This window comes from Pongo abelii, chromosome 15 (assembly GCF_028885655.2).
Source record: "Pongo abelii isolate AG06213 chromosome 15, NHGRI_mPonAbe1-v2.0_pri, whole genome shotgun sequence".
NCBI lineage: Eukaryota > Metazoa > Chordata > Mammalia > Primates > Hominidae > Pongo > Pongo abelii.
Window position 1 is genome coordinate 109991328 of NC_072000.2, and position 10380 is coordinate 110001707.

The following is a 10380-nucleotide window of genomic DNA, read 5'->3' on the forward strand; positions in this document are numbered from 1 at the left end:
GGGACCCCTCGGGCTGCGCCTCTCGTGGGCGTGGCCAGCCAGGACTAGGGGTCTAGGGAGGACTGAGTTTCCCTCCCCCGCCGTCCTCGCAGCCCCGGGAGGTGCAGGGGCATCGCGGGAACAGCCCCGGTGACACGCGGCCCGGGGTCTTCACGAATGCCCGGAGGCGCCGCTGGCCAGGAGCCAGCCCGACCTTCTATCCCCGCAGACAGCCCCACGTTCCTCCCGGCCCGCGCCTTTCGGGGCCGCCAGTGCACGCGGGCCCGGCTCAGCGGCGCCCGGGCAGCAGCTGCTTCCATGCGCCGGCTTCCTCCCGGGCTGCTCCGTGGCGGCGGCAGAGGGAAGCGCTGCGGCGGGCGGGCGAGGATCGGCAGCGCCTGAGGAGGCTGCCGCGGGCTCCGGCTGCGCGTTCGGGTTGGGGGAGATGCCCGGGACCTCGCGCCAGGGGCCAGGGGCCGGCCGCGCTGGGGTCGGCGCTGTGCGGCGCGACGGGCTCTGGGCGCCTCCTGGCGGCCCAGCCTGGAAGGCGGCGCGATGGGGCGAGGCTCGTCAGCTCCGGCTGCGTACGCAGCCCCACAGGGCGGCCTCCGGAGTCTGCGCGCTCCCGCCCGGCGGTTGCTAGGTTGCCAAGGGGCGTGAGGCGCTGATGGGTGGGGTCTGAGCGAGGCGGGGTGTCGGGTGTCGTGACGATTGAGCCTGCAAGGGTGGACCGCCCTGCCAGGAGCCCGGAAGTGGGTCCGCACGAGACGGAATAGACTACACTCAAACTCCAGGGGAACCGTTCATTGGGCTTGGCCACGAAGGCGGGTCCCTGCCGACGCAGTGATTGGATGCATGTCCTGTCAGCGCGGTGATTGGGTACAGGTCTCGGCCAGCGCGGTGATTGGGCGCAGGTCCCAGCCGGCGCGGTGATTGGGCGCTGGACCTGGCCCGTGCCATGATTGGGCTCAGGTCCCAGCCGGAGCGGTAACTGGGTGCAGGTCCCAGCCGCCGCACTAAACCCAGCCAGTGCGGTGATTGGACGCAGATCCCGGGCCGTGGCGGCGGCGGGCGATCCGAAAGAGGCTGGTGCTGGCTGCATGGGGAGGCGGCGGCAGCGGGTGGACCCCGCGGCTGGGGCCCGGGCCGGGGCCCTGCCTGAGGCCATCGCCGCGTTGAGTCGGTCGCTGCCCTCGGGACCCAGCCCCGAGATCTTCCGCCGCGCCAAGTTCGACCGTCCGGAGGCGGTGACGCTCGCGCAGAGGGCAGCCGGGCCGGGTGGGGGACCCGGGCCCTCGCAGGGAGTTGGGCCGGCTCCGCTGACCGCCCACTTTTTATTTTCCGCAGACCTCTGCGCTCTGGCAGCTCCTCTTCCGTGTGCTCTCGCCACTCCCTGTGGGCAACGCCTTGGCCTCGCTCGCCCTGGGTAAGCCCCGCTCCTAGCCCCGCCCACCCGGTAGCACGGGCCCCGCCTGCTCCTGTAAAGCCCCTCCTTCCCCAGTAAGCCCCGCCCCGGCAGGCTCTAGCCCCCACCCAACACTGACCCCGCTTGCTCCTCAAAGCTCCGCCTTCGCCAATAAGCCACGCCCCCTGACGGCCCTAGCTCCACCCCCTTGGGTAGCACTGGTTTCTGCTCCTACAAAGCCCTGGGGACGTCCCCGTTGGCCCCTGGTCTCCTTATCCTGGTCTGAGTTGCAGCTCTCCCACTATCATCTCTTCTGAACTAGGCCTTGAGCTTTTGCTCAAGTGACCTGTGGGCGTCTCTGGAGGGATCCAGGTGGTGTCACCTCCAGGTGGGTGGTCCCCCTAAGGTGGTGGTCTTCTGTCCTAGAGGCCCAAGCCCACTTGGTGAAGTCAGCACTATGCTCCCAGGGCTACCCGAGGCTAGCACTGGCACAACTACCTGAGGATGGCTCGCAGGGCAGTCGGGAGCTGCTGCTGGCTCTGTCCTGGCTCTTGGCCCGAGGACCTGTGCCTGAGCAGATGCTGGCCCAGGCCCGAGTGCCTCTGGGTGACGAGATGACTGTGTGCCAGGTGCGTGTGGGTGAGGGTGAGCCGAGCCAGCCCTGGTCTCAACTCCTGGGGCCAGAGCAAGGGCAGGCCTGGGTCAGCCCCCTCTGTGTCTGCTTTGTTCCTCAGGGCAGTCCCGTGAAGGGTTACCCAGCTGCCTGGCTGAAAGCACAGAGGCTCCCTGTGCAGGGAGCACCCGTTGTTTTTGGCTGTGCCTCCACTACCGTCTCCATCCTGGTCCTTCCTGGGGGGCAGGGTGGGGTGGGAGCAGGGCCTGACCCTTGCCCCTCTCCAGTGTGAGGCCCTGGCCAGCCCTGGCCCACCTGCACCCCACATGGAAGCAGAGGGTCCTGTGGATGTCCGCCGTGTGCAGTGGCTGATGGGAAAGCTGCAATTCCGGTGGCGCCAGCTGGTGTCCAGTCAGCAGGAGCAGTGCGCCCTCCTGAGCAAGGTAGAGCTGGCACAGGGCTTCCACTCAGGGGCTGCGTCCTGTGCTACAGGCTGCCAGCTGCCGGTCCCTGCAGCCCGTCCCGTGAGGCCCGGCACAGGCTTTTGGCTGGATGTGGGCCCTCCTGCCCTGGGCTTACCCAGAGCCTGAGCCCATGGTTCCAGGTGGTCCTTGTAGGGGGCAGGGCTGGGCAGGGAGCCCAGTGGGGCGGGCAATGGTGGGCAGAAACGGGCGTCAGAGAACTCACAGAATTTGCCTTCTTGTTCCCAGAAGTTACCAGCGGCCTTCCGGCTCTGTGTCACTAAACAGTGGGATGGGGTCTGTGCCGTGAAAGCCACTCCCTCCTGGACACTGGAGGGGCAGGAAGACAGCCCCTGCTCCCACCACATCCTGGTGGGGGCTGACTTGGAGGGTGGACAGCTCCTGTGGGGTCCTGAAGGTGGTAGGGGCTGGCTCAGGGGCACAGGTACCCAGCGGCATGTCCACTGTGAGGCCAGCGCTGACAGGTGGGTCTGTGGCAGCAGCGGGCTCCCACCATTGCGGGACTCCTTGGAGACCCCCCCATCCCACCCTTGCAGAGGGTCTGTTGCTCAGCTGGCCTTCCCAGGGACCTCTCACCCCGTCAGGCCTGGCCTTGGCAACAGCTGCTCCGCTTACTTATGTGCCTACCTGTGACCCTCTGTGCCACCTTCCAGCCTCCCTTTTTTGGGGAGCCCTCCCCATTCCCCTAGATACAAGCAGTCGTTCATGTCCCCACTGTGAGCCTGGCTGAACTGCTGTGCCTGTCCAGAGGCTGTTCCTCCCCCGATGCTGCTGGGGAAGCCAGGGCACCCCACTCCAATCTTGCTGCTGCTTGGGAGCTGGGCGGGGTGGGGAGGCCATCAGCGAAATTGCCTGGCGCCCCCCTGCAGGAGGCCCCAGCGGTGGTGACGGTTGTTCTGCACCCAGCCCAGCCCCACCAACCTCAGGCAAGGAGTGGCTTTCTCTGAGCCCTCTTTCCTCATCTGTGAGGTGGGCTCTGATGGCCGACCTCCCTGGACTCATGGAGACTCAGCGTTGGGGGAGGTGCTTGACTCCCACTCAGCCCGGGGTCTGCACTGACTGTTTTAGATTCACCTGTACACGCGCGGCTGCCACAGCGACCAGAGCCTTGGCCATCTGTCTGTCACTGAAGCAGAGATGCTCAGGGACCCAGAGGGAGGCCAGCAGGTGAGGGCGGGCAAGCTGCTGCGGGGGGTGGGCTGGGGGGTGCAGCAGGGGGACTGCCCAAGGTGGGGCGTGGGGGGGCGGGGCAGCTCTTGGGCCTCCAGCGGTGGGTGTCTCTGCATGTCCGCCACTGATCATTGCCAGCCTGGGTGACAGACAGGTCCTCTGGGCCTCTCCTAACCTCATGGGCCACTCACCCTTCCCTTCCACAAATCAAGACGTGGTGTGGGTGGGGGCCCAGGACGCAGGAGCCTGGGCTGGGCCGGCAGCTGGCTAAGGGCAGGCTGTTGGAATAAAGGAACACAGATCTCAGGTGTGAGCTGGTGTGTTGGCATCTCAAGCAGGTCTCACCTGGTGTGTCAGGGGGCACCTGGGGGTGTGGGGGGCTAGCCCACACTGGGTGAAGGGTTGAGCACAGGGCTGACTGTGGGAGGGGACAACTGCCCTTCAGAGCCCAACGCCGGGCCCACATGGGGTGTGCTGGACCGAGCCTCCCAAGCTGGAGCCAGCTCCATAGGCCCTGGAGACTTGCAGGCCCCGTTCTGCTTGCTACACCCGGACCACCCAGGGGGCACGGCGCTTTCTAGGCAGGCCTGCCCCAGGCGACAGGGGCTCTGAGGTCCCAGGCAGATCCTGAGCCCTGGATAGCATAGACCTGGAGGAAAACCTGGCTCTGAGCCCCAGGTGGCCATGTGACCTTGGGCAGACAGCATCCTCCTCTGACTGGGGCTGCTGGAGCACTGACCCAAGTGTTAGGGTTGACCTAGCCCCAAGCATCTTCCCCAGGGGTGGCCGCTTCCTCTCACCCTGCTGCTGGCCTTCCATCCTCATCCTTCTTTCTGGGGGTCTGCCCGCCTGTCATCACTGGCTTCTTCCTCTTGGCTGGCTTGGTTTCAGGGGATAGGGCAGGGCTGGCTGCCACTCTTTTTATTTATTTTATTTATTTATTTGAGACAGAGTCTCGCTGTGTCTCCCAGGCTGGAGTGCAGTGGCACAGTCTCAGCTCACTGCAACCTCCGCCTCTTGGGTTCAAGTGATTTTCCTATCTCAGCCTCCTGAGTAACTGGGACTACAGGCACCTGCCACCATGTCCGGCTAATTTTTTTGTATTTTTAGTAGAGATAGGGTTTTACCATGTTGGCCAGGCTGGTCTCGAACTTCTGACCTCTGGTGATCCACCTGCCTCGACCTCCCAGAGTGCTGGGATTACAGGCATGAGCCAACCACTTGGGCTGGGCTCTGTACCGTCCTGAGTGACGGGCTGGCACTGTCCTGCTCCAAGTGCATATGGCCGGGCAGGAGGACAGAGGCTCAGGGCTGGTGTGACCTCTTCTTCAAGGCCCAGTCCCCCTTCTCTGCCTCTTCCCTCTCCAACCCCAGAGACTTGGCCCCTGTACCTCATCCCAGGCCGGCCAGGGGGACGTAGGGGTCAGAGGCGGGTGGCCTGGCTCCTGGCCCCTAGTCTTGTGTCTGCTGGGGCTTCCTGCTCATGGCAAGGGCCTGTGGGTTCCAGCTCTGCAGCCCAAGCCTGGGGGATTGCATGCCTCACTCATGGGCTTACAGGGCCCAACCCCTGATGCCTGCCTGCCTGGCCTCTGATGCCAGCTGGGCCTGTGTCCCTGGCTGAAGCCGGGCTGGCGCCCACCCAGTCAGTCTGCATTGGCGTTGGCGGTGCTGAGGCAGCATCTGGGCGTCCTGGTCTGCCCTTGGCCGTACCTCCCTTGTAGAGGCGGCTCAGCGAAGCCCAGGTTTCTGGCCCCTGGGACCCCTGGGTTGGGGCAGAGCAGAGGCTGCCCTGGCCCCAGCCTGCTCCTGCCCAGTGCCTCTGTGGGACCACCCTCTGTGGTGGGCTGGGGGGCCTGGAAGTGAGGCCCCGCCCTCTCCCCGAAGTTGTGTGTGGCACTGGCCAGGTGGACTGGGGCCATGGCCGGCTTCCTTCCAAGGCTTCTGGAGCGGGAGTCGCCCAAAACCTGGACCCGGCCTACCCAAAGTGCCTGCACTCCTCCTGCACTCCTGGGATGGGTCCCAGAACCTTCTGGAATGACCTATGGCTGGTATGTGAGCAGCCAGGTCTGCTGCCGGGTGACTAGGCAGCTCCCTTGGATCCTGGTGGGGCCTCAGCCTGCAGCCTGCTCTCCCCTCTTAGGGCAGTAAGTGGGGGAGGCTGGCAGGGCAGTGGAGAGCGCAGGACTTGGGGGTGGGTGGGAGGGGTGGTGAGGGGGTGTGTTTGCCCCTCCTCTCCTGCCTGCTCCCACCCCTGGCCCTTACCTTCTTGGGAACTGTGGTGATTGCCTTCTGTCAGGTGTGTTTAAGCGGCTGTCCCCATGGTGGAGGTCTTTGCTCTTCTCGTGGCCTGCCTGGGTGGGCAGGTGGGCTGCAGCCCCTGGCACCAGCCTGCTCCAGCTCCCACACCGCCCACAGACCTCCCTGTCCTCATATTCTCTGACTGCAGGCCTGCCTGCCTCTGCTCTGCTCTGCCCCAGATGGGCTGGGCTGGGCCTGGTGTTCAAGGCCATCCCTATGTGCCCCCCAGCCCACTGCTGGAGCCCCAGGCCCCTGCAGCCTGCTCCACACTCTGGGTTCCCAGGGGAAGCAGGGGTAGAGTGAGTCAGGATTCAGGTGTAGAGGGCCTGTCCCCAGCAGGGGTCCCCCTGCCCCAGGGCCCAGGGTCACTGGTACAGATAGCCCATGAGCGAACCTGGGAGGCCTTCTGTGTGTGGGCAGAGCAGCTGCTGTGTCCTGGCCATTCTCCCGCCGCCTGTCTGTGGGCACACTGTGGGCAGGTACCTTTGTGCCCATGGGGCAGGCAGGGCGGGGTCTTCTGGCCCTGCTGACCCTTCGCTTGGGAATGTCAGGTGTGGCTCAGCTCTGCCTTCTCTGCCACCTAGGTTACCAGGCAGACTCCTCACTGCCTTAGGGGGTCCCTGAAGTTACAGGGGATGGGTTTTCCCTCCCCCAGAGCCTGGCTTGCTCCTTCGTTTGGGGCCTCCCCGTCCGCCTGCAGTCCCCGGTTACAGCCCCCATTCAGTGAGGGCTGTGGGGCAGAGGTCTAGGCTTGAGAGGCACCTGGACTCTGTCCCTGACCTTGTTGGACTGGCAGTGGGGCTGGTGTGGGGGACAACAGGTGTCCTCAGAGAGGGAGGCCAGCTCTTGCCTGGCAGGCAGGGCCTGGCTGTGCACTGGCTGGGGGCTGCCCTGCACTGCAGAAAGGACAGGTGGGCTGTGGCGTCCACACCACACCAGGATGCCCTGCTCATCGCTCTGGCCAGAGAACCTGAGCGCAGGCAGGGGAGGGCTGCAGAGGCGGGGCGTGAGCTAGGCGTTGGGCCGGGTGTCGGTGCTGGGTCCAGCTGTCCATCCGACTGTCTGTCCATGGGGTCCTGTGTGAGGTTCTAGCCCAGCTGCTGTTTGCCTTCCAGCTGCTGCAGACTCTGGAGCGTGAGAACCAGCGCCTGGAGGCTGTCCTGGCGTGGCGGCACACTGAGCTGGTCTTCTGGCGGTGGATGGTGAGGAAGCCCGTGCATCCCTCTCCTGGCATCCCTTCCCACAGCAGCCCCCAGGTGGGGCGTTGGGGATCTTCCTGTTTTCCAGACAGGAAGAGGGGCTTTCAGGGAGGCCACAGACCTAGCGTAGGCTCTTTCTAGGACTTCCGCTCGCCTTCTGGGGAGGCCCAGTGCTGCCCCCACCTCAGCTCCATGGCCTTCTAGAGTGAGGCCTTTGTGCCTCCCTGGACGTCACAGCTGCTGAGATGGTGGCATCCAGCCCGCTGTGGGACCTAGGGGACTACCACTGCCCTCTGTGCCCTCTGTCCCTCTGTCCCCTTGGCTTGGTACACGCTGTCTCACTTGGGTCTCTGTAGGACACGGTCCTGGGCACCTGTGCCCCAGAGGTGCCTGCTGCAGCCTCACAGCCCACCTTCCTGCCCTGGGTCCCTGAGCGTGGGGGTGGCGAGTTGGAGCTGGTAGTGCGGGAGCTGCAGGCACTGGAGGAGGAGCTGCGGGAGGCTGTGGAGCGCAGGCGGGCAGCCTGGGAGGCCAAGGTGAGTGCCAGCCTCGCTCTGGGCACCAGCCCAGCCCCACCTTCGGGGGATGGCCGACCTGAGGGCACTTTGGACTTGTTGAATCCTACAGTTGCATTTGATCAAGCATGGCAGGTGACACACTTATAGGCACGCACTCTGAGGGAGCGGGAGGGCACTTGGTGAGGAGCCGCAGCTGCTGCGAGACAGCCCCCGCCCCTCCTGCTGGAGGTCTGTTCTCTGATTCTTTGCATGAGGGAGGGAAGCCCGTGCTGCGTGGGCCCTGCTGCTCCCATCCCTCCCCCACACGTGCCTTCACACGGTGGCAGTCACTCCTCCACACCTGCCCGGGACCCGTCTAACCTCCTGGTGGCCACCTGGGTCTCCACCCCAAACACAGCCGCCCTCTTACCTGTGCAGGTTCATGGCTGTGAACACGGGGCTGTGTTGGCTTCATCTATTTTCTTTTTCTGAAGAGTTTTAACTTAAATTGCAGGCATGATTTTCCCCTTAAAATCTTCAGTAAGCCTCTCTGAAGAGCATGGGCGTTTCCTGCATGCCTGCAGCGCCCACACCCGAGTCTGGGCCCAGGGAATGCCGAGGGGGCCTGAGGCCAGTGTCCTGGGGGGACAGAGCCACTGCCATTGTCTCCCATGCAGGCTGGAGGCTGTGGACGGGGGCCAGAGTGGAGTGCTGCGCGGCGGGCCTCTCGGGAGGCTGTGGAAAAGGAGCTGGGAGCTCTACAGCAGTGCTGGAAGCAAGACAGTGGCCCGGCCCGGCCCCATGGGCCACACCGGCTGGTGAGACGAGAGGATGGGGCAGCAGGGGAACGGGACCTGCGGGCAGCTGAGGTGATCAGGACGCTGAGGAGCCAGGAGGCCTGCCTGGAGGCAGTGCTACGTCGACTACAGGGACAGTGTCGGCAGGAACTGGCCAGGCTGGTGGGAGCCCTGCCTGGCCTCATCTGGATCCCGCCTCCTGGACGCTGAGGGCCCTCGTGTGGGAAGCCTGCCCTGGCCCAGCCTGGCTGGGTCTTAGAGGAGCAGATTCCAAGGCCAGGTGGCCGCAGGGACGATGCAGATGCAGAGCCCACGTCACATGCTCGCTCCAGGGGTGGGGCTGGGCTGACTCTGGCTGGAGCCCAGGCCTGTGGCCAGCAGCACTGGGGACAGGAATGGCCGGTCCCTTGAGGAGGTCGTGACAGGCTCAGCCTGGTGGTGTGGAGGGGACTCGGAAATAAATTGTAGCGGCTTTCCTGCCGCTGGCCCTCTCCCTGCCACCCTTTCAGGTTTCCCTGTTTGGGGGTGGGAGCGTTGAGGAGCCCCTGGGCAGTGGTGGCCAGTGTAGGGCTGGCCAGGTGCTGGAGGACATGCATACCCCAGCACTGGTGAGTGGCAGGACCACGGGGAGGTGGCACAGGCCTCCCTGGAGCGGGATTATCTTGGCTCCGCCCCCCTTCATTTGGGCTCCCCCTGTGGGCCAGGCCCTGGGCTGTGAGCACAGCTGCCCCCGCCTCCAGCCATGGCTGTGCCTGGTGGGTGCGCCGGATGGGAGACCGGGGCTCTGCTCCTTCCCGGGAGGTGGTGCTCCGGGTGGGGAGGCAGGGCATGGACAGAGGGGCTTTGTTCCAGAGGCTGCCCAGCAAGCTCAGCTCAGCCATGACAAAGAGCCATCTGTGGCCGGGGGACGTGCCCCAGCCTGGCGGAAGGAGGCTTGGCCTCATGGCACCCCCCCGCCCCCCACCAGCAGGCACAGGTGGCCCTGAGGCCTCCAGTCCTGCCTGCCTCGCCGGGCTCCCCTCTCTTCTGGGGCTGTTGGACTCTGACCTGAGGTGGGCAGACGATGGGGCTTGTGGGGCCACCTCCAGGCTTCTGCCGGCCCTGCTCCAAGGCCACGTCCATTCCCCCTGCCAGAACATGCTCTCACTGGGGCATGTGCCTGAGCGACAGCGCACACCTGGGGCTCCAGCTCCAGTCTCAGCCTGTCGGCCTCTTTGGTCCCGGGGGTGGACACACCTAGACCACCTGCCTCCCCATCCAGTGCATGGGCCCCAGGAGCACCGGCAAGACCCGGCCGTGGCCAGCAAAGCATCCCTTTCAGGAACATATCTCTGACCTTCTCATGCAGCTGGGCCTCCTGTGGGCCACCGGGCTTTGTGCAAAGGCTCCCTGGCCTGCGCCACCCTCCGGCCCCTCCGCCAGCTCCTCCTAAGGGCTCCTGCCACCTCCACCTGCTGGTTCCAGCTCTGTTCCAGGCACTCAGACCTCAACCCTCCTCCACTTGCAGCCTCTGAAGGTTCCCTGTGCTCTCAGCAACCCTCGACTGCCAGACAGGGCTCTTCTTGTGCTGGGAGCAAGTCCACTTGAAGCCCTGCTTTTTATAAACTGCCACAGAACCAGGACTCTCATGGGCCTGGGGGACTTGATTTTTACGAACACAAAAGCAGGCTTATTGTCATGGAGTTTTCACCTCTCGATGTGATGCGTGAATTCAGGGCAGTCCAAGTCCTGGGTGCGCGTGTGCCCCCATGATGCTGACGGTGGAGAGGGCCTGAGAGGCCAGGGCCCGTGGGAGGGAAGCCGGCAGGGTGCTCTAGTGCTGCCTGTCATGATGGAGCAGGGATGGGGCCCTGGCCTTCAGCTCTAGCTGTTATCACACATGCAGTGGCTCGAGTCGCCTGAAGTCACACCCTCTTGTTCTGTGGGTCCGGGGTTGCCAG

The 10380-nt window shown here is 65.0% G+C and overlaps 1 protein-coding gene across 11 annotated transcripts; it reads left to right on the plus strand.

Moving 5' to 3' along the window:
- Positions 1 to 543: 543 nt before the first annotated feature.
- On the plus strand, positions 544 to 8938 carry TEDC1 (tubulin epsilon and delta complex 1). Of its 11 annotated transcripts, none has more exons than XM_063715774.1 (8): positions 544 to 1244; positions 1327 to 1405; positions 1811 to 2013; positions 2285 to 2440; positions 2708 to 2943; positions 3548 to 3646; positions 7063 to 7149; positions 7503 to 7682. In XM_063715774.1, the coding sequence occupies exons 1-8, from the start codon at positions 1080 to 1082 to the stop codon at positions 7606 to 7608; spliced, it is 1131 nt and encodes a 376-aa protein (XP_063571844.1). In that variant the 5' UTR covers positions 544 to 1079; the 3' UTR covers positions 7609 to 7682. The 11 variants fall into 11 exon arrangements, with proteins under 11 accessions (XP_063571844.1, XP_063571842.1, XP_054386583.2 ...); XM_063715772.1 differs by lacking the exon at positions 7503 to 7682 and adding an exon at positions 8321 to 8938 and having other exon boundaries at positions 550 to 1244; XM_054530608.2 differs by lacking the exon at positions 7503 to 7682 and adding an exon at positions 8321 to 8938 and having other exon boundaries at positions 553 to 1226.
- The last annotated feature ends 1442 nt before the right edge of the window (positions 8939 to 10380 follow it).